Raw genomic sequence first — 20883 nt, 5'->3', positions numbered from 1 at the left:
TACACTCCGTTACAGTAATCAAACCCCGAGATTATCAAGGACAAGCCTACTCTGAGGCACAGTTTCACAGCAAGTTAGAGAAGAACACAGCATTTGCAGCCATAACTGTGTAGGACAGAGAACATACAACTTACTGTACAACTGAGCGTGGCAAGGAAAAGGCTTATGGACCAAAGACGTTTAATCTCTCCCACACTTCAACGAGAAACTGAAAATCTTATGGCATAAGTCATCACATAGGATTTTAATAATCGGAGTTCCCTTTATCATGGGAAACATCTGGAGGCAAGAGAAAAAATAAAAAGCTGATGCTGTTCAGCTGCCAAATGGCCTTCTGGTGCAGGAGCTGGAAAAGCCGTGGGAGCCGGGCCCCCTCTGGTGGCCACCAGCAGGGAAAAGCGAATGCGACTCCTTCTTCATCCGCGGGAGAGCGAGGTCTTCTCCTACCGTGGTTACGACTCTCGGGTCCACCCAGCAAAGCCAGCCAAGGCGTTGCTGCACAGGCAAGTTCCATTTCTTTAACTGCCTTGCTCATCTCTGTTGTCGGCGCCGTCCGGACAGGAAGGTTCTTTGGGTCACTGCTTGCATTTTGTATTAAAGAACAGAACTCCAAATTTCACCTGTCAATAGGTATGTTGCGCTATAACGTTCAGACTGAAATTTCCTCTTTTCCCATTGACCAGCTTAGTAGCAAAGACAACATCAAATGAAGTCTTTTATTTGACTAAATTCTGGTTTGTATTTGTCTCAGTTCCCTGCTTTATGCCCAAAGTACCTGGAATTTCAGGGTGTTCTTCAATACAGTTGCTGGACAGGCACAAAGTTTAGCTCCCAAGTTTTATACAGTTGTTGTTCTAATGTCCTGTACCAAAACACTTGAGAGAGGAAAACCCAATTTTCTCCCTTTAAATTTAGCTTTGTTCAGATATTAACATCGTACTTAATTGAATAGATCAGTCAGTTTCCTAATTTAATTGTGTAAGTCTTTACAGCGTGGACTTATCTATTAAACTGAAATGAATGGAAAATGTAACTGCAAAGATTAACAGGGTGGCTCATGTGGGACAATGGTACTTGCAACTACACTCAGTAACGTTTCTTTACCAACGCTGTAGGCTGTTCAATCCAAACAAACACTGGCAGGAGTATTGGCTGTAGATAAGGGGTGCTTTGCAATTCAGCTGATTTCATGCTCTTGTGAAACAGGATCTCACCACAGGATTAAAGCAAAAAAACACAGTAATGAACACCAGTCTATCACAATTAGAGCAGAGGCTTTTTCTTATCAACACCTAATGACAGCTAATGGGCAAACCCACAATACCCAACCAACTGTGCTGACGGTACTGGATGTGCAGGACAGTCTGGCATGCGAGGCAGCAATGCCAGACCCAAACTGCTGCCACCAGCCGCTTGACCACTCCATCACCAGCTTCATAACTCCTCTACCAGCCGCTTAAGTCCACCACCGACTGCTCAACTCCATCACCAACCACTCAACTCCATCACCAGCCACTTGACTCCATCACCAGCTGCTCTGTCACCAGCCGCTTAACTCCATCACCAACTGCATATTGATTCCATCACCAACCACTTATTGACTCTACCACCAGCCACTTAGCTCCATCACCAATCGCTTACTGACTGCATCACCAGCCACTTGACTCCACCCCCATGAAGGCACCGCCCACTGGGCTGAAACCAATGGCATGAGATTTAACAAGGGCAGATGCTGGGTCCTGCACTTGGGGCACAACAACCCTGTGCAGTGCTACAGACTGGGGTAAGAGTGGCTAGAAAGCTGCCCAGAGGAGAAGGACCTGGGGGTGTTGGTTGACAGCGACTGAACATGAGCCAGCAGTGTGCCCAGGTGGCCAAGGAGGCCAATGGCATCTTGGCTTGTATCAGAAATGGTGTGACCAGCAGGTCCAGGGAGGTTATTCTCCTGCTGTACTTGCCACTGGTGAGACTGCACCTCGAATACTGTGTTCAGTTCTGGGCCCCTCACCACGAGAAGGATGTTGAGGCTCTGGAGTGTGTCCAGAGAAGAGCAACGAAACTGGTGAAGGGGCCGGAGAACAAGTCTTATGAGGAGCGGCTGAGAGAGCTGGGGTTGTTTAGCCTTGAGAAGAGGAGGCTGAGGGGAGACCTCATTGCTCTCTACAACTACCTGAAAGGAGGTTGTGGAGAGGAGGGAGCTGGCCTCTTCTGCCAAGTGACAGGGGACAGGACAAGGGGGAATGGCCTGAAGCTCCGCCAGGGGAGGTTCAGGCTGGATATCAGGAAAAAATCTTTCACAGAGAGGGTCATCGGGCACTGGCAGAGGCTGCCCAGGGAGGTGGTTGAGTCACCATCTCTGGAAGTATTTAAAAGACGGGTAGATGAGATGGTTTAGTGACAGATAGGAATGATTGGACTCGGTGATCTAACAGGTCTTTTCCACCCTGGTGGTTTTATGATTCTATGAGTCTCTCTGAGCGCGCCGCGCCGCAGGGCACGCCGGGAGCTGTAGTTCTGAGCAGGCAGCGCCGCGGGGCACGCCGGGAGCTGCAGGCGGGCGGGGCTCTATGTCACGAGGCGGTACCGGGCAGCGCAGGACGTACTGGGGCTCCTCGGGCTCTCCCGGGCTTCAGAGCCGAGCGGGGGCTGCTGGCGGGCGGCTGCTGCTCCTTGCAGGCGAAGAAGAAGGGCGGGCGCAGCCGGGCTGAGGCGAACGCCCTCTCGGGGCGCTCGGCACTGAGACTTCGCCCCGAGCTGAGCGCTTGGCCCCACTCGGGAGCTCCCTGTGAGACACCGCGCGGAGCCCGCACTGGCAGCGAGCGGTTGCTCCACGGGGCGGGGCTTTGGCTCTGTTCAGGGAGGGCAGATGGGTGGTTCCCTGCGGCTCCGGGTCGGTCTCTGCTGCTTCCAGCCGCGGCTGCGCGTCCTCTGCGGTTTCGGCCCGGTTTCCTGCCCTGCTGCCCGTGGCCCCAGAGTCCGGGCTTGTTGCTTTTGGACTCTGGGCTGCCTTGGAAAACACCCGTCCCCTCGTTGAGAGGACGTATGGTATGGGAATGTGGTGGTTTCTGGGAGCTGGAAAGCCGGTAGGTGCTCAGAAAGGAGAACCTTGGGCAAGTTCACTTTCCTCAGCCTGTAGCTCCGCTGCCCCACAGCTGAGCTGACGATTCAGAACCTGCCTCTGTTGGCCTTTTGCCACCATCAGTGCTGCTGTGGTTGGGAGCTGAACCACAAGGTGCGGAGAAGGCTGTTGCTACTCCTGACGTGCAAATCGGTGTCCGGAGGAAAAGGAATTTCTTAGTGTGGGCAGCAAAGTTTAGTCTGCCAGAGAAGTTGGCTCCGGCCCTTTCTCAGTGGTCCTTTGGCCAAATCGGGGGGAAAGTTACTTCAATATCAGCTCCATGCTCTGTTCAGCAGCTGGAGCCTCTTGGAGCTGGAGTGGGCATGGTGAGTACCTGGGCCTTTCTGGTTTAGGCTGTGACAGTGCATTCTGGCTCAGCCCTTCTTAGGAAAGTTGTCCTGAATGCGTTGTGCACAGACAGCCCCACTCAGGTCTGGTTCTTGGAAGTGCCAAGTGGGTGACTAGCTTGCTGTACTGCAAAGAAGGCAGTAGCTTGGTTCCTTGTGTCTGTAGTTCTTCTCTCTTGCAGAGGGCAGGTAGGCAAGGGTATGAGAAGCAGTCAATGAGAAGACTAATTGGGTGAGGGAGGATCTCTGTGTGGAAGAGGGGAGACAGCGGCCACTTTTGTCCTCAGTCCACCGTTTCTGTGCACGTTAGTTGGATAGAAGCTGCCAGGCAGAGTGGGATGCTGTGGGTGGTAGGGTGGGTCATGGGTGGGTGAGGTGTGGGAAGGCTTTTAATCACCTGCTGGTGTGTGCCTTTTCAGTTAACTGGAACTCTCTCTCTCTGTGGCTGCTAGACTGGCCCTATTCTTTGCTGGCAGTAAAAAATTCTCCTGAAAGCAGTATTACCCCCATGTCACTCTCTAGTTTTATTCTCTGGTTTTCATCACATGGGGTGCAAACAGCAGAAACAAACCTAAGTAAGTTCCTGTTGAGTGTAGGAATGAATGGCAGAAGAGGCTGTGACCTAACACACTCTATTTCTGCCATTTTTCCTCTCTCTGACACTGTCGGCATGAGCTGCAGAGTTACCTGTGCATCCTGTAGAAGTCCCTGATGGCACAGCATCTGACCTTTCTGTTTTGTTTCATTCTCTGACCAGGCAGAAGATGGGAATGTGGAGCACAAGGTGAGCCTTTTGAGGTCACAGGAGGTCATCCTCCCAGAGGATTGCATTGCAGTGAATAACTACACCAAAGACAGCATATGGGGCACATGTCCAAGGAACTGACAGCAAGGTGGACACTGTGCTAAGGAACCACCAGTCATATTCTGTGTCTCTGTGCCTAGCAATACCCAGTGTGGTGAGCTCGAAGAATTTGATCTTGGTAATCATTTTTAGGCAACTGTTCTAGGAGATGAGACCCAGTGTGTTTTTCCTGAAATCGTCTTCATTTGAAGCATAGACTCGGTTGGTTGGAAAAGACTTTTGAGTTCATTGAGTCCAACCATGCCTGTACATTACTAAACCCTATCCTGGAGCACATTGTCTCCCCATGTTTTAAATACCTCCAGGGAAGGTGACCAAACCGCTTGCCTGGGCAGCCTGTTCCGGTGCCTGATATCCCTTTTGGTGAAGACAGAATCATAGAAAGAGGAGGGCTGCAGGTGTCCCTGATAATCACTTGTCACTCTTGTGGCTGTTCTGCGATTTGCACTTTCTTGTCTCCTGAGTTACAGATAGGCCCCACACAGTGCTGTCTTTACTCCTCGAGCAGGCAGGGTACAGATCCCTTTGGCAAGATGCGGGAAAGTTCTGCTCCATATGTATGCACCTTTGTGAAACCCTTTCTCACCTGTCCTGTGGCTTCTGTGCAGACACAGACTTGGGCTGTGTTTTCTAGGGGTGGCACAGAGGTGGGGGCACTGCTTCATGGTGTTGGGTTAGGAAGATGTTGGCTTGGGCAGTGGCATTCCCTCTGCATCCAGTCTATGAGTGTAACTACTCCCTCCATTAAAGAGCTAAAGCTGAGCATAAAGAGCAGGATTGTCAGCATGACCATGACTGGCAGTTGCGGAACACTTTGAAAGCACAGAAAGCATCAACACAGACACACACATCTAGGAGAAACAACTTTTTTATTCCTTCTGTGGCTCTACCTGGAATATTTTCATTTTGTGACTGATGTGCTAACAAATGCACTTCACAATTGCACATTGGGGGAGGCTGTATGATGACTGGTGGTTCAGTCGCTCTAGAAACCCAAGGAAAATGTGGCTTGTTGTTGAGACTGTAAAGAAAGAGGGGAAAAATATAAGCCTTGTGTCATCAGAGTGATGGTTAGCTATCCATTATATTCCACCCCCAAAATATCACCTTCTCTTAAGACTGCAAATGGTATGGCTTGGCTCTCCGCAGCCAGCTGCCTTTGAATTCGAGGGAGGACTTTGCCAGAATGCTCCAAGATGGAATTTCTGGGAGGTGCTCCCTCTCTTAGGCAATGATCCCCTGCATTGTGGTGAATGAAAAGCATGAAGCAAAAAGTTTACTAATTGGAAGAAGTTCACTGCACAAAACTATCTGCTATATCTACTTAGCGAATAAGCTTACTCTACAGATCTGCCCATCAGCTCACCCAACTTTCATCTAGTGCTCTTAGTGAGGTCAAAGGAGGACTGGAGTGACAAGAGAGCTTACAGCTCTAAGTTAAAATAGATCTGTCACTCTGCAGGACCTTATTATGATACACCTGTTATCACCTGCAAATTTCAAATGGCTTGCAAAAGAGCAGGCTTTCCCTTATTTTTCCTGAAGCACCAAGGTCTGACATGACTGAATATACAGAGAACTGCAAATGGCATTGGACAAAATGATGTGATCATTAAAACAAGCAAGAAAAAGCTACCTACATCCACCTGTCTGGATGAAAATTTTCAAATGCAGGACCTAAAACTTCCAAAATCACCTTTTAAGTTTGATTCACTGGAGAACTATGGTTCTGGAAAACAGCAAATGCTTCACAGATCTGTAACACAAGTTACAACCAATGAAAGTTGCGGAATTGCAGAGCACGCTACAACTAGAGGAAATAAACCACTCACCATTTTACCTGTGGACTGGCATCCCGAGTGGTCTCATCTAGAAAATATAGTTGTGTGCAAGACACTGATAGCTTCATTACCTGGATGTAATTCGGGGCTTGTTTATGCTCCCCTTGGCATATGAGTGAATTAATGATTCTTACCTGTAGCCATGGCGCTATTTTCATTGCTGATGTGTGACAAAGCAGCGTAAGTGATTTCTGTAAAAGTTGAAGACCAGGCTTACTAAGATATATAGATAAACTCTTCCAACACAAATACTCAAATCATAACTAATTGCTGAAGATGTTGTAGCAGGACTAAAAAAAAGGCCTCTTGTGCTTTAGAACCTGTTATTATATAAGCAGCAATTTCTTAAAATCATTTTATAGATGACAGCCTTGCATGGTAATGTACATCCAACTAAACGGTAACATACTTCATAATCTTTGTGATCAAGAAGGCTAAATCCTTCAGTGAGTTTCTCAAGGCCCCGAGGGAGAGCAAATGTGTTGCCAAAAGAGTTGCTATTTTTTTCTGTTTTACGTGGCCAACAATTGAAGATGTCTTTCAGCAAGTAAGTTGTCTGATATCAAATATGTAGTTGAGGCTAACAAATCTGGAAGACCAGCAAATGGCATTAGACAAAATGATGTGCTCATTAAAACAAGCAAGAAAAAGCTACCTACACACACCCGGCTGGATGAAATTTTTCAAATGCAGGACCTAAAACTTCAAAAATCAACTTTATGTTTGATTCACTGGAAAACTATGGTTCTGAAAAACAGCAGATGGTTCACAGATCTGTAACACAAGTTCATGGAACACCCAATTTAATCTGGCTCTTATCAGAAGTTAGATACAGATTTCTGTTTACTTATAAAAGTGGTAAAATGAAAGTTGTGGAATTGCAGAGCACGCTATAACTAGAGGAAATAAAACAACCCAAACCACCCACCATTTTACCTGTGGACTGGCATCCGAAGTGCTCTCATCTAGAAAATATAGTTGTATGCAAGACTTTGATTGCTTTTATGGCCATTATATGTAGAAAAACACAATGAATAAGAATATAAAAGCGGTAGGAAGCAGGAACTACTAATGTCTTAGTCTTGCCATTTTAAACTCTTTTAACTTGGAGACGGCCAAGTCCTAACCACAAAACTCTATTCTGAAGAAGTAACCAGAAAGAAGTACACTTTGATTTCTGTAAGGTATCCAAAAGGTTTAGCTCTAGATATTTAAATACTTTAATTAAGTATTTAATGAGTTTAACGAGGCCCTGGGGGAGAGCAAAGGATGTGAAAGAATTAATTATCAATTTGGTTGTATTTTCCGAGTTATTAAAGGTTAATTCTGGAGCCCCTGGCACCCACTGGCTCTGAAGGGTCATTACAGACAGGAATGAAGACTGTGTCCCTGGAAAGCTCTTCCAACAGCAAGTTGGCTTCTTGGCAGGTATTGTGTACACTCCAGGAGCTGCCTTGTCTGATTGATCTCCTCAACAAACTTGGTGTTGAGTTCTCCATTATTCACAAGCCTGAGGTCTGAAGTCACAACACATCTGTATGAACCAACACCTTTCCTGGATCTAACTCCCAATAAAACTTATTTGGCTGTAAAAGCATAATCACAAAATAGTTTCACTGTGCTATTGTTGGCAGCAGAAACAGAAGAGAAATTGAGATAAAAATCTCTCTGATATATTAATAAGGCTAACAAATCTGGAAGACCAACAACTCTACTTCTAGAAAAACACAATGAAATAAGAATATAAAAGCAGTAGTAAGCAGGAACTACTAATGTCTTAGTCTTGCCATTTTAAACTCTCTTAACCTGGAGACAGCCAAGTCCTAACCACAAAACTCTATTCTGAAGAAGTAACCAGAAGGAAATACACTTTGATTTCTGTAAGGTATCCAAAAGGTTTAGCTCTAGATATTTAAATACTTCTGTTATAAATTCAGGCTCCCTGTACAGCCAGTGGAGCTACCTGCTGGACGTTCAGAACATCCAGTGCTTAATTACTAAAGCAAGCAAATTCTACAGCTGGTTTTCTTTCTCATCTCCAGAGGATGTAAATTACCGTGTGCTTGCAAGACAACTTGGCTCTGAATGATTAAGACTAGATCTAAGACAGCATGCAGATCCACCACTAGTAGTGCCACTTTCTGACCCCCTGTTTTTAGGGACATGTTCTAAGACAGTTCTAGGCTACCACTGTTTTCAAAGCCCTCATTCTCTAGGCTCCCCTCCTGGGTCAGGGAACAAACCAGAAAAGCAGTTCTGGGTATTTCAGCAGCTTAAAAATTAAGTATATGCCCAATGACTTCCCTCTTCTCTCTTTTTATTATTCCGTGTGCCTGCACGTCCAACAGAACAAAAGCAAGTACTGTTGACTGTGCTGGAGAAGCAATGATTTCAGCAAAAATCACCTACTGCTGATGAAATCCACTGTTAGAAATCCTTTTGCTCTGAAGCAGCAGGTTTCATTGCGTCATTCTAGTAAGAAGCCATTTGCTACAGGTACGGGTGCTTTAAAAATTAAAAACTGTGTTTAAATGTTGAGATAAAACTAAAGGGGCTTTATACCTTCAGTATTCTTAGTAAACCCATTCTGTCATAGTAGAAAAGACCTGGCAGCAATACACTAAAAAGAAAATTTCATTTCCACAGTACAAAAAAATAAAACAATGCTCCTGTATATGGCTTAATTCTAAACTAAATGTTTTTGCTAGCTTTGTGTTCGAAGTTTAAATTAACATATGTCCTTAAGCACTTAGGTGACAAACATTTAAGAACATTGGTGTGCATATACTGAAGGTGTAACAAAAGTAACCAGGAAGGATACAATCACATGTTTGTAGGTTTCTTCAATGTTTTCTAGGAGACGGAGATCCATCAGTGCCTGAAGGGAAAAAATAAAAATTTTTAAAACACTCTGATCATAAATCATTGGCTTTGGGGTGGGGGTTTCAGTGAACATGGCACTCGTATGTAAACTAAGAGGGGGATATTTCCCAATTTCTCCGTCCTCTCTATCTCACAGCTTTGCAACTTGGTCTCCTAAATGCGAAACTATGCCATTGATCATCAGGCAGTCAGAATCCCATTTTCTTCCGAAACAAAAGGTAGCAAGGATTTGGACAGAGGAAAACACTAATTGCAGCCCCTTGGTGTAACAGATTTTCTTCAGTGCAAACAAAACCAGAAAACTCCCATGAGTCAAAGAATGTAACAAACATACAAAGGCAGGATTATGACTTGAAATGCACGTGAAAGGAACACACCAGCCTGTATCTAAGTTTCTAGAGAAATAAGCTCAGTAAGACAAACTTTCAAGTCAGTCTCTAATACACTCTGCGTTCCACCAAAACTCATCTTGCTGCATCTTCTTCACAGTGCCAGAGCCTAAGCTTCCTTAGGTCTTTATAGGGTTTTCTGTACAATTTCCAAAGGAAAATCTATCATCATTTAATCCAGGGCATATATCACCTATGTGCTAGTAAGCTATTCCAAGAGAGAGATTACGTTAGGAAGTAACTTTTATCCAATAGCCAGGAGAGTGCTAGGAGTGCCAACTACGTGTAACTCTGAGTATCTTACTAAATTACACAAATAGACTTGTGATTAGGAGATTTAGGCCAAAGTAATTATTGCCACCTATCACTAGTCAATAAAAGAGAGGATTTCTTATTTTAACATGCCCTCTTCCACATCCAACACAGTTGTTCTGTGAACACTATGCTTTGCTGAACTGGAGATGAATGATCCTGTCCTAATCATATGTTCATTCTCGGGGTAACAAGTTATGCATACTAGGCAATGAACTAAGTACACTATGAAACGACGACAATGCTCAGAAATGGCACTAAGCAGAGGTAGATGTAAAAATTTTAACAGGAAAGTAACCTCGGTGTTCAACACAACACATGCATCACCCAAGTCAAGAGTATCGTCAGCAAATACATTAAGCACAGCAAATACAAATGTTGACATAAAAGCCATTCCCTTCCACTTCTGGATCCGCGGTGGAAGTGTGCCAGAGCTGTAGGCTTACCTTGACAAATGCTCCAGTTTCTGTTGCTGGCCAGTATAGCAGGTCTGAAGCAGAGGATAATTGTAGAAAAGGGTAGACAAATGCTTTGTCCCATATACAGTAAAGTAAAAGCAAGTTAAAGAAAGACTAAGTTTAAGACTGATGAAGGTAATAGGGAAACTAACACAGCGGAGCACCAACTCAACTCCTGTCTTTAGAATTTACCACAATACAAACCCTTACTACTCGTCATCACACTGCAGCATTGCAAACAAACAAAACTCCATCTGTTTTCTAGCAAGTCCAACCCTATCATGTTATGTTAAGCTGAGGGATATGTAAGTATTTCTTGGTTGCAGGTTCTAAGGTGATAAAAATCTAGTGAACCTTGATGTTCTATTGACTTGCACTGATTCCTGCTTACATTAACATAAAGGGACATTACATCCTTTGAGGTTATGGGTTATAGAAGACAGAAAAGAATAGGAACATTACACCAATGGACCCCATCTAGACAAGCACAAGATTCCGCAAGCAGATATTCAAGAGCTGCAGCTTGAAAGGCAATCTGACAACAATCTGTCAGATAACTCTCTTTTTTCTACCCAGAGTCCACATAAAAATGTCTTCTGCTTTAAAGTCACCTGCTTGCTAATCTGAGATCAATGCGAATGTGTCTAAGCCATTTTCAGCATAACTAGGGGAGTCTGAGATCTTTTAAAGACAGGATTTCTGACAGAAATTAAGCATGTAGGAAATGTATCCTACAGACACTTTGAAGAGTAGGCTTTTTTTCTTTTTCACTCTGGCCAAAAAAAAGATATTTTTCAACTTTTTTTATGGAAGCGGAGAAGTAGGTAACTATGTGCTCTACAATAAAGCTTTGAATATCTAGTTCTAAAACATACCTTTACAAAAAGCAACCTGACAAGCTGCAAAACCAGCAACCTGAATTGCAAAAACATTTGCAACATGTGCAACAGGCCCAGGTGTTTTGGTGATTCTCTCCTACCAATCTCAGTCTTCCCCCACCAAACAAGTAAAACCATATCCGACAGCTTACTAGGTAGAAGACATGAAATTTGGAGAAGCCTGATGAACTTTGTTTCACTGTATTAAAAAAGCAAACCCTAGGCAAATCAATGCAGGACAACATGTTGATGCAGTAAGTGGAGCAGTTCTCCTCAGCAGAGCAGGGGACAGCACTGCCTGCCCAAATGCATGCATGTGACAGCTACCAGCCAAGACTGGTGCCACCATACAGACTGATGGGCACGAGAAGGCATTGCCACAACCACATTTAGCCAGACACCCCAAAAGCAGTTCAGCCCATGGTACCGTTCAGTACCATGAAGTATAGCACTTTCCTCTCTTTGATGCAGAGTTGAAACAAATTAGAAAATAAACACAAGAAGTATGTCTTGCAAGTTCTGAGTGTTATTGACAAAGCCTCCAGAGGTCAAGATAGATTTATTCATCTCACTGTCTCACTGGGAAAGGCTACAGCTGACAGGCGTCATTCATTCAGCCGGAGACTGACCAGAAAAGAAACATATCACCTTCCTAAGAAAATGGCATAACAGGTCACATTTCATTCAAGAGAACTGCAAGTACACAGTAAAGTGGGCAGTTGCACACACAGCAGCCTTCCCCTCACTTCAAAGAGGTGAAAGTAAACAAGAAACTAACTTTGTTGGTGTTGTTTTAAGCAAACATAAACCAGCATATTGAGACAGGTGTCTCAGCTTCCTCTGAAGAGGGTTAGAGCAGAAACTGCTTATTTTTCATTGTAACTGTGTATGTGATTGTCAGGGCTCTTGGACTAAAGGTTAGTAAAAAAAAATAGGAAGATTCCCTGCCTTCCCAGGGCTGCTCAGCCTCTTCTCGTCACCAGGACAAGATGGTGCTAGGTAAGAGACCTCCCAGTCACTGAGGAGTCCCGCTATTTGCATTATTAATTAGTAACTAAAATGGAGTTGCAGGGAAGTTAATTTTCTCAGAGTGATGGGTAAACTCTTGAGTCCTCAGGCCTGATCAGTCTGCAGGGGAAGTTCTCCTTTTACAGAAGCAGGATAGATAAGAATGGGGATGGTCTTGATGACAAAGGCCAAGTATATTCACATACTCTATCTAGAGCCCCAAACAATCAGCTAACATACTACTTGTTACCAGAGTAACAGCCACACTAAAACTCAGGAGAGAGAAGACTGCCTCCAGTATTTGCCAATTCAGTAAGATTGCAACAGGAAACTTTTGTTCCCCACACAGTAATTCATCTCCTCTGCCACAACTCCGGTCCCTGTAGAATCACTCTGGGGGTGCGTGTGTGTGCAGCTGCACCTTAATGGGTAGTTGCTTTCAACAACAATTCCAGAGGTGAAGAGGGATGAACAAGGTCAAGCTGCAGGAAGACAGGAGATGCCTCAGAGAGGAGATCCAAACAGATAAGAATACGCGGTTATATTTGATAAAATCAGTGTCCCCTAAAGCACCAAAGTTCATTCAATTTCCCATTGGAGTTCCACAGAGGACAGGTCATTCATGAAAGCCTTTGAGGGTCACCGGTGCTTGAAACCAGATGTAGTCCTCCCAAGTAGAAGCCATATGCTGATGAGGTGAGGGGCTTATGTGGACGCCTCCATCACACCACAAGTTCATGGTCAGTTTCCTTCCTCGTGTCGGCACTTCATAGTTGAGCTTAGGCCAGAACCGGTCAACACCACAAGGGCAGTGCCCCTGGAGCACGACAACAGTGCCCACGACAGGCAGATCCTTGAGTTCACTGAAGACATCCGCAACAAAGAGGGAGTGAAAAAGCTTGCGAACACAGGATGCAGTATCCAGGCTCTTCTCAGCACTGCCCTCATAGATAGTCTCGAAGTTGAGTCCATAGAGCTCCTCAGGGCTTAGAACTTTGCCTCCAAGCAGAAAAAGAGCCTGAGGAACCCATGTCAAACTAAACATTACTTCCATGTGCTGGAACAGTTCCTCTAACTCCATCAGCAGCTGCTGCATTTCTTGCTTGCCGGGTCTAGGGGGGGTGGCTTCTTGCTCTCATCTTACTCCCATCTTCATCCTGGGAGGCAAAATAAACCAAGAGGAGTACATTTCCTCATTAGGATGCATTAGTCCCAACACACACTGCAGAAAGCATGGCCCATCGTGGAAGCACGGCTCGATGTGGAAGTCAAGGAATGTCCAAAGGGCTCCCTTTTAAGAGACATCGGTACCCACATATAGAATCAGGAGACCCAAGACGAACACAGAAAAGGCTGCTCTGTTGTTGCTCAGTGTGAATCTGAATCACACCCCTGATGAATTCCCACAGCAATTACATGCCCCGTCTTTTAAAGATCAGCCGCCACTCCAAACCCACTTAACTGTGTTTTCTTCTTCCAGCCGTTTGAGTAACAAACAAAGCAGTGACAGGCTTTGAGCAGGAATGGCAACAACGAGTGATACCCAGGAACGGCTGAGGCCTCCGGCCCTTCACTCAAAGCTCCATTTCCAAACGCCGCTGTGGGGGCACTGGAGGACGGGGCCCCAGCAAGCGTTCAGCTTGAGGAGTGGCTGCTGCGCTCAGACACACGTGGCTGGGGCAGAATGGAAGGACCTGGGGGTGTTGGTTGACAGCTGAATGAACATGAGCCAGCAGCGTGCCCAGGTGGCCAAGGCGGCCAATGGCGTCTTGGCTTGTGTGAAAAAACGGGGAAGAATGGTTGGCTTTGCGCAGGTAAACAATGCCAGATAAGGACATGTAATATCACCCCTAAAGACCCTCATGATGGACTAGGAGGAGAAAGATAAAACACTAATATTGTTTAAACTGTAGTGGATTGTTCATGTCTTAGTTCAGATATGAGATAGGTTCAATTTACAGTGGAAAGAAAAGTGGATCAGAAGTTCCAACCTCAAGCGAAAAATTAGATAACATATTAAGGGAATAAACAGGCTATTGGCATTTTTGGCTTGGGAGGGATGGGGGGTGGAGATCCAAAATGTCTTTCTTTGGTGACGCCAGCTTGTCTGTGGTGTGGGGTTCAGTGGAGGGGCAGTGCTCACCAGTGGGTGCCGCTCGCCCTCCCTTTTCCCCCCTTCTTCTGCGCATCGACTGCCTTGGCTGAGCCTTCTGGAAAGACACCCGCTGATGGGGGGTGGATGGGCCTTATTGTTAACTGCTTTCCCACCAAAGTGTAACGGTTTTCATGGCCTCTGGCTGATGCGACTTAGCCTCAGCCACGTGCCCAGCGTTACTTCCTTGCTTTGCAGATTTAATACCTCATAATAAATTTTTATAATAAACTTTTGTTTGATTTGATAAAAGATTTTGCATTGTCTGTTTTTGGCAGCTTATATCAGAAACGGCGTGACCGGCAGGTCCAGGGAGGTTATTCTGCCCCTGTATTCAGCACTGGTGAGGTTGCACCTCAAATACTGTGTTCAGTTCTGGGCCCCTCACCACAAGAAGTATGTTGAGGCCTCTGGAGCGTGTGCAGAAAAAAGCAACGAAGCTGGTGAAGGGGCTGGATGTTATAAATAGTCAATCAATCGTAATTTCTGCAAAAGATTGCTTTATTATGTTTATATGGGAAAGCATAGAAGCAAACAGCGCTGGGTGTGTCGAGGAGTCTCTGCTCCACCAAGACGCACACCTAAGTCTAAGCTCTTAGTTCCTTTTATATTCTTCTGCAGGTCGATATTGTTGATGTGGCGATTTCTCAAGAGTAGGTTTAAGCTGTTTTCAGGTTTGTTAGTTCCTTTTAAGGTGATTTTATTTTCTTCTTTCTTATTCACTTCTGCCCTTTGAGCTTGGTTTCTTGCACAACGTGACTTTCAGGTCGTTATCAAGTTATTCTGCAAAGTCTCCTGCTATTGTTCCATGCCACCCTAGGAGGTCCAGACCCTTACTCAGGCTCCGAATCATTCCAGCAGGCCTTTTCCCCTATCAGGCTATTTTGCAGGTCATGCACCAACAAGCATTACTCTGCATTTTCTGGCACGAATTACATCTATACTCTTCACACGGAGAACAAGTCTTATGAGGAACAGCTGAGGGAACTGGGGTCGTTTAGCCTGGAGAAGAGGAGGCTGAGGGGAGACCTCATTGCTCTCTACAACTACCTCAAAGGAGGGTGCTGGCCTCTTCTCCCAAGTGACAGGTGATAGGACAAGGGGGAATGGCCTCAAGCTGCACCAGGGGAGGTTCAGACTGGATATCACGAAGAAATCTTTCACAGAGAGGGTCATCGGGCACTGGCAGAGGCTGCCCAGGGAGATGGTTGAGTCCCAATCCCTGGAGGTATTTAAAAGATGGGTAGACGAGGTGCTCAGGGACATGGTTTAGTGGTAGATAGGAGTGGTTGGACTCGATGATCTAAGACGTCTTTTCCAACCCAGTGATTCCATGATTCTGATTCTTCCGCTTCTCCGCCCGCTCCGAGCCGCGCTACAGGAGGGGCGGCTGCACCTGACTACAAGTACCGTCATGACTCGCGCGGTAGAACCGGATGTTTTCACGTCCCGAGAGAAGACATCCGGGCGCCCACTGGCAGTGTAGTTCGCCCGCTGGATCCCGCCGGGCGGCGGCAGGCGGGCAGGGCGGCTCACGGGACTACAACTCCCGTCGGGCCTTGCGCCGCGGCGGGAGGGCCTCCCCGAGCGCCTTCTTTCCGCGGCGGAGAGACGACGCGACAGCCGCGGAACTCGGCGTGGCGGGGGCGCCTCCGGTAGCGCCATGGGCAGTCGGTGCTACGGGTGTGCGGCCAAGTTCTCTGTCTTCAAGAAAGAGGCGAGTCCGGCAGAAGGGGGGTGGGAGCGGCCGGGCTGGCCTGAGCGGCGGCGCCGCGGCGCTGGCCTCGCTCACTGAGCTCCCGTAGTGCCTGGTGTCAGTGTGGCTTTAATTGTGTGCGATTACTGGAGAAAAAAGGAAAAAAAGAAAAAGTCATCCCTCTAATCCGGTATTCAGTCACTGTCCCAGAGAGCCCCCGTGTACTTGCTGCATTGAACTATGAGGTGAAGTGGTGCCCCTGCTCCAGCAGGAGTGACATGTTGGTGCTCGAAGGCTCTTGAGAGTCACTGTATCTTCAGCAGCAGCCAATGACACAGTTCTCTTAAAAAACCAGCATGTTACTTTCAGTGCACCTTGACATCTGCATACAGCCAGCGGAGCAATGAGATGTGTGTGGTGACGTGGTGATGAAGCCCTGGCCTGCCCCTCTCTTGTGTCTCCACAGTGTGGATGCAAGAACTGCGGGCGGTTGTTCTGCTCAGGCTGCCTTAGCTTCAGTGCTGTTGTTCCCCACTGTGGAAGCACGCAGCAGAAGGTGTGCAAGCAGTGTCATGGAAAACTAACTGGGTAAGATGGGAGCGTTTCTTCCTCTTGAGACAATGTGCTGCGTTGTTTTCTTCCTTCTTCATCTCCATATTGTGTCGTAGATTTCTGGGGGAGCTGTGCCTTGCACTTGTGCACACACTGCCTGTACCCTGGCGTTTCAGACCAGGCTGTTACCGAACTGCTGATACGTAAGCTGTGTGGTCCAAAGATAGGAATCAGGACTTGTGAAGCTGGTCTCTAATGTGACAGAGTAGTCTGAAAGTACCAGGTCTAAATCTTCGTGGATGGATGCTAAATGACTGTGGATATCTTAGCTAGACGAGACCAGGTTAAGCCCCACTGTGATTTTTCCCCAGAAATTTACACCCGTTTGAGTGCACTTGCAGTTTATTCAGATGTGTAGTAGTTGAGTAACCTGGCAATAAGATTTTCAAAGTGTTATTGACTCCTTGGGCCAACAGTGACACAAATCCTCATTGCTTGGAGTGTCTGCTATGTGTAGCCTGAAGGCTTAAGATTTTGTACCATAAAATTGGTTTGCCTTTAAAAGAAAAAAAAATATTTGCAAACATAACCTGTAGAAAATAAAAAAATGTGATTCAGCAGGAGTGTGGGATATACACAGGAACAAGGAACACAAGAGCACGAGTGTACATGAGAACCTCTCTCTCAACTGACAACTGGTTCTTCTGTGTCCTTTCTTTTGCATTTCTCTTGACTCTCTTCCCCACTTCTCTCCTACAACAAGGAATTTTTACCAACAAGTGGGGAATTTTCTCTTGTTAGCAGAGGCCTTCATTTCAGAAGCAGGTCTCATGAAAGCAGTGTGAGCTATTGATGGTGGAAGTACAATATCTAGTCTTTCAGTTATGAAATTTTCTGATTTTCCTTTACAACTCCAAAGCCATTAAGAAAACTGTGCAGTCTTTCCCCATGTTTCTTTTGTCTTTCTTTGTAGAGGTACAGCAGAAAAAAATCCTTCCTGACTAGATAGCAGGTAGATAATGCATGTAGGCTGCAGCTTTGTAAGCTTCTTGTATTGATGTTCTTCGTGCAAATAGCTTTCAGAACTGAAACCTTAGAACTGGAGAGCAGTCCAACAATGTTGCATTCATTCATTACTATGTAGGCCTTGGCACAGGGCAGATGTGTTTGTAGCTGTGACTTCTAAGAATGAATAAAATATGCTAATAACCTTACATAAGAGTGTAGTTTATCAGCTCAACCTGAATACAGTGAAACAGAAGACAGTTACACAAGATGTGTTTGTGGAGTGCAGTGTTCAAGTGTACTAGAAAACATTGTTATGATGCTGGTTGTTGTATAATGATTTTTGTAACATTTTGTTTAGCTTGTGCATTGTATAATTCGATGTTTGTTGCCTGCCACAGCTCCTTTCAGAGTGTTCTGCTGCATGGAAGCTAATTATCCTGGGACTCTTCCTATCTGCTCTCTGATATGGGAGGTGCAGGCTGTGGGAGGAAAGGATATTTTGGCCCCTCCTCCTTTGGATCACTGGTGACCATATTAAATCACATTTTGTCCAATTGCAGAACAACCGGACCTAAGGACTAGAAATGCTGTCCCCTGCTGTCTTAATTCCTTCCATAAGCTGATCACTGTCCATATTAATGACGTTATGAAAGGGGCTGTACCAGGAGATCAAGAAACGTAAACTGGTTCCTTTTGAGTTGAGAGACTAGACTGGAGCATTGCCAGTGTCTTGAGTTCACAGAGATTGTTGGTTTTGTCTTCCAGAGAGGCATCTCAAAGCAGTTCAGCAAAATGGTCACCACCGGAAAACTACAAAAAGTGAGTTGCACTTGCCAATCAGATGTTTATTTCTGCTACAGGGCAGCCTTTCAGGCCCTCACTCATCTTCCCCTATAAAGACCAGGAAAAGTAGAAATTGTGATGTGGGTATTTGCTTGTTCAGTGTTGGATTAAGTATGGGGCTTTTGTTTTGTTGTTTAGGTTTTTCATTTGTTTGTTCGGGGAGGGTGCTTTTTTGAATAGACTCCTGAACAGCCACCTCCCTGATTGGGGATGGCTTGGAAACAGGAACCTGGTAGTGAAGTGTTCCTTGCCTCCTTGGAAATGGTGTCAGTTGTGCTGCTTCTGTGAGCTAAGGTTTTCCTTACTCTTGGGAGTATCTCGTTGTGTTGATATGGGAGAGGCTGGTACCGGGGTGGTGGTGGTGGTGGTGTTTTCTCTTCTGTTCTACACTGACATTCTTCAAATAGCCTGTTGGGTTCACAGAGGATGTTTTCAGATCTCAGGGTTTAAACCTCTGTTCTCAGTTGTCATGTCTTTTTTCTGTACGTGTCCCAGGCGTGTAGCAGCTTTTGAGGCTAAGCAAAACCAGCTGAAAGAACAACAGAAGACGGCTGCAAAATCACCAGGTCAAGCAGCCTACAAATACAAGGGGCTCTCAAAAGAGGATAGAGCTATTGCAGAGAGACTGGAGAGGCTGAGAGAGGAAAGGAAACCAAGTGAGTTTTGGAGGATACTGGAAGTACATTGGATGGGAACACTGATACTTGGGAAAACATGGAACCTGAAGGGAGAGAGAAGTGCTGGGCTTCAGAGCCTGCCTTTTCGCAGAACTGAAGCGTTCAAATTGAACAGACCATCCAAATCCTGCTGCCACAATGGCCAGATTTTGCAATGATTTTAGCTTAATGTTCCAGTTTCTTTTTGCTTCTAGGGGTTTTTCTCGAAACTACTTCTCAGTTTTGGGGCACTATCTTACCTGTAAAATCACTTTCTCATTTTTCACTTTTTGGGGTAAAAGCCTGTGTCAAGGCCAATGGGAGCAGAATGTAACAAGGATGTTTGGCCAAACTACTCTGCAGAAACTTTGCTGTGGGTCATTGTCCTGGTCAACAGTAGTGCCAGTCTCTGTGGGATTATGTTCTGGCCAGCCTTGCTTCACAGTGGAGAAAAAGGGGCTCTCATCCTATTCCTCAGCTGTCAGGTTTTGGGACAGCCTTGTGGTGCTTATGGGAGAATAAACTATTTAAGAAATTATACGTGGTGTCTAAAAGGGAAAGAACATACTGCAAAGTGGTTACCTGATTATGTGATGGGGATGGTTTTGGTCTTATATGCTTAGGATTACATTAAGGGATGTGGGAGCAATGTGTGAAGTGACACTTCTTTCTGTGCCTGTCCCTAGGATCCTGAGCCAGCTGCTTGCCAAATGACATTACACTAATACTTACTGTATGGCTCAGAGATAAACCGTGAAGGACACAAGGACTTGGAAGAAAAGGATAGCAGCGTTAGAGTAGTCTCTTAGTCATTGCAGTATGACCCTCATTCACATTAGGGAGGTTTTTGCTCAGGTTTTCAGAGTCTGATTACAGAAAGAAGTATGGTGTTAAGAAAGAAAAGTTTTAGAAGCCTTCTGTTTTCAATAATAATCTCCTCCCTTGGGTTAATCTGAATTGCAGAGTGCATCCCTACTCAGGCTGAGATTGAAGCTAGGCTGGCTGCCCTGAAGGAAGACTGCCGGGGACCTGTTCCATCCACCCAGGAAATGGAGGAGCGTTTGGCTGTCCTGCAGGGGAGAGATCCACCTTCCCAGGCTCCCAGACCCGTAAGCTTTCTTCTTCAACTTTTTTTTTGTGTTGGCTTCCTTCAGAAATCTGTTTCTTGTTTATGTCATTGCTCCAGAAGCGAATGACCAGCTTTTTAGTTCACTAAAGACCAAACTTTAGTTCAGTATGAATGTAGTATGTTCTTTTGTCAAATGTAGTTCATGTGTTTATTTTAAACAATATTTGCTAAGTTTTTTTTTTTCCTCTCAACCCATCTGTGCATACCGAAGTGCTCTGATATTTTTTCAGAGCTCAGTTTGTCTGTGTTAGTGACTTATCAGCTCTACCTCTAATTGTGTCTTATAGTTGTTACTGCATCCTAGCTGTGCAAAATCCTGTCTATTCCAGAAATGGAAGCACAGAGTGTTTAGTCTGAGATTGGAAAAGAATCAGTTGGATATATGCCTTCAGAGCCTATATGAATGATCTTGTCCCCAAGAAATCGTATCCTCATGCTTCTTTTTCAGCAGTGCTGCGCACCCAGTTGTTATCATAGGCCTCAGTGGGGCTGCTGTCTGGACCTGTTGAGAATGGCACTTTATTTACATTGAAGGTAGTGGCACTGTTTCTGGAACCCAGAAGCATGTCCTCCTGCAAAGGCACCACTTTGCCTTGTTTGGGTGACTGCTTTTAGAGTTATGTACATTCAGCAAATCTGAGAATGAAGCCCTGCCCTGCAAGTCTTATACCAGATAACCATAAGCTGAGACACTCAAGATCAGTGAATGCATCTTTTTATGCTGCTCCCTCCTGTGGTGATATAGGTG

The 20883-nt window shown here is 45.5% G+C and overlaps 3 protein-coding genes and 1 long non-coding RNA gene across 9 annotated transcripts in view; 2 read left to right on the top strand and 2 right to left on the bottom strand.

The window, feature by feature from the left end:
- LOC128852357 (uncharacterized) overlaps positions 1-1397 on the bottom strand; it is a 30445-nt gene extending 29048 nt beyond the window's left edge. Inside the window, exon 1 of the long non-coding RNA XR_008450156.1 lies at positions 135-1397. This is a non-coding gene — a long non-coding RNA (uncharacterized LOC128852357). The remainder of the gene's footprint in view (positions 1-134) is intronic.
- A 983-nt stretch (positions 1398-2380) lies between these two features.
- Positions 2381-6298, top strand: LOC128852384 (uncharacterized). 2 transcript variants are annotated; one of them, XR_008450201.1, is made up of 2 exons: positions 2381-3444; positions 4223-6298. XR_008450201.1 is itself a non-coding variant. In XM_054068901.1 (2 exons), exons 1-2 carry the CDS (start codon positions 2464-2466, stop codon positions 4251-4253), a joined length of 651 nt encoding a protein of 216 aa, XP_053924876.1. In that variant the 5' UTR covers positions 2381-2463; the 3' UTR covers positions 4254-6298. The 2 variants fall into 2 exon arrangements, 1 of the variants encoding a protein (XP_053924876.1); XM_054068901.1 differs by having other exon boundaries at positions 2381-3083.
- A 6417-nt stretch (positions 6299-12715) lies between these two features.
- LOC104067341 (MAD2L1-binding protein) lies at positions 12716-15916 on the bottom strand. The gene is given in 3 exon segments (XM_054068127.1): positions 12716-13194; positions 13197-13238; positions 15685-15916. Coding segments are annotated over 3 exon segments (753 nt in total).
- Positions 15810-20883, top strand: part of ZFYVE19 (zinc finger FYVE-type containing 19) — a 29523-nt gene continuing 24449 nt past the window's right edge. For all 5 annotated transcript variants that reach the window (XR_008450012.1, XR_008450013.1, XR_008450011.1 and 2 more), the window contains exons 1-5: positions 15810-15968; positions 16414-16535; positions 18273-18326; positions 18846-19006; positions 19970-20115. Coding sequence is in view for 1 of the 5 variants with exons in the window: in XM_054067779.1 (XP_053923754.1) it covers positions 15915-15968; positions 16414-16535; positions 18273-18326; positions 18846-19006; positions 19970-20115 (537 nt within the window). In the remaining 4 variants the exon portion in view is untranslated. The remainder of the gene's footprint in view (positions 15969-16413; positions 16536-18272; positions 18327-18845; positions 19007-19969; positions 20116-20883) is intronic.

Source organism: Cuculus canorus, chromosome 5, assembly GCF_017976375.1.
Source record: "Cuculus canorus isolate bCucCan1 chromosome 5, bCucCan1.pri, whole genome shotgun sequence".
NCBI classification, from domain to species: Eukaryota; Metazoa; Chordata; class Aves; order Cuculiformes; family Cuculidae; genus Cuculus; species Cuculus canorus.
The sequence above is the reverse complement of the archived record's forward strand: the minus strand, read 5'-3'. Positions and strand labels throughout refer to the sequence as shown.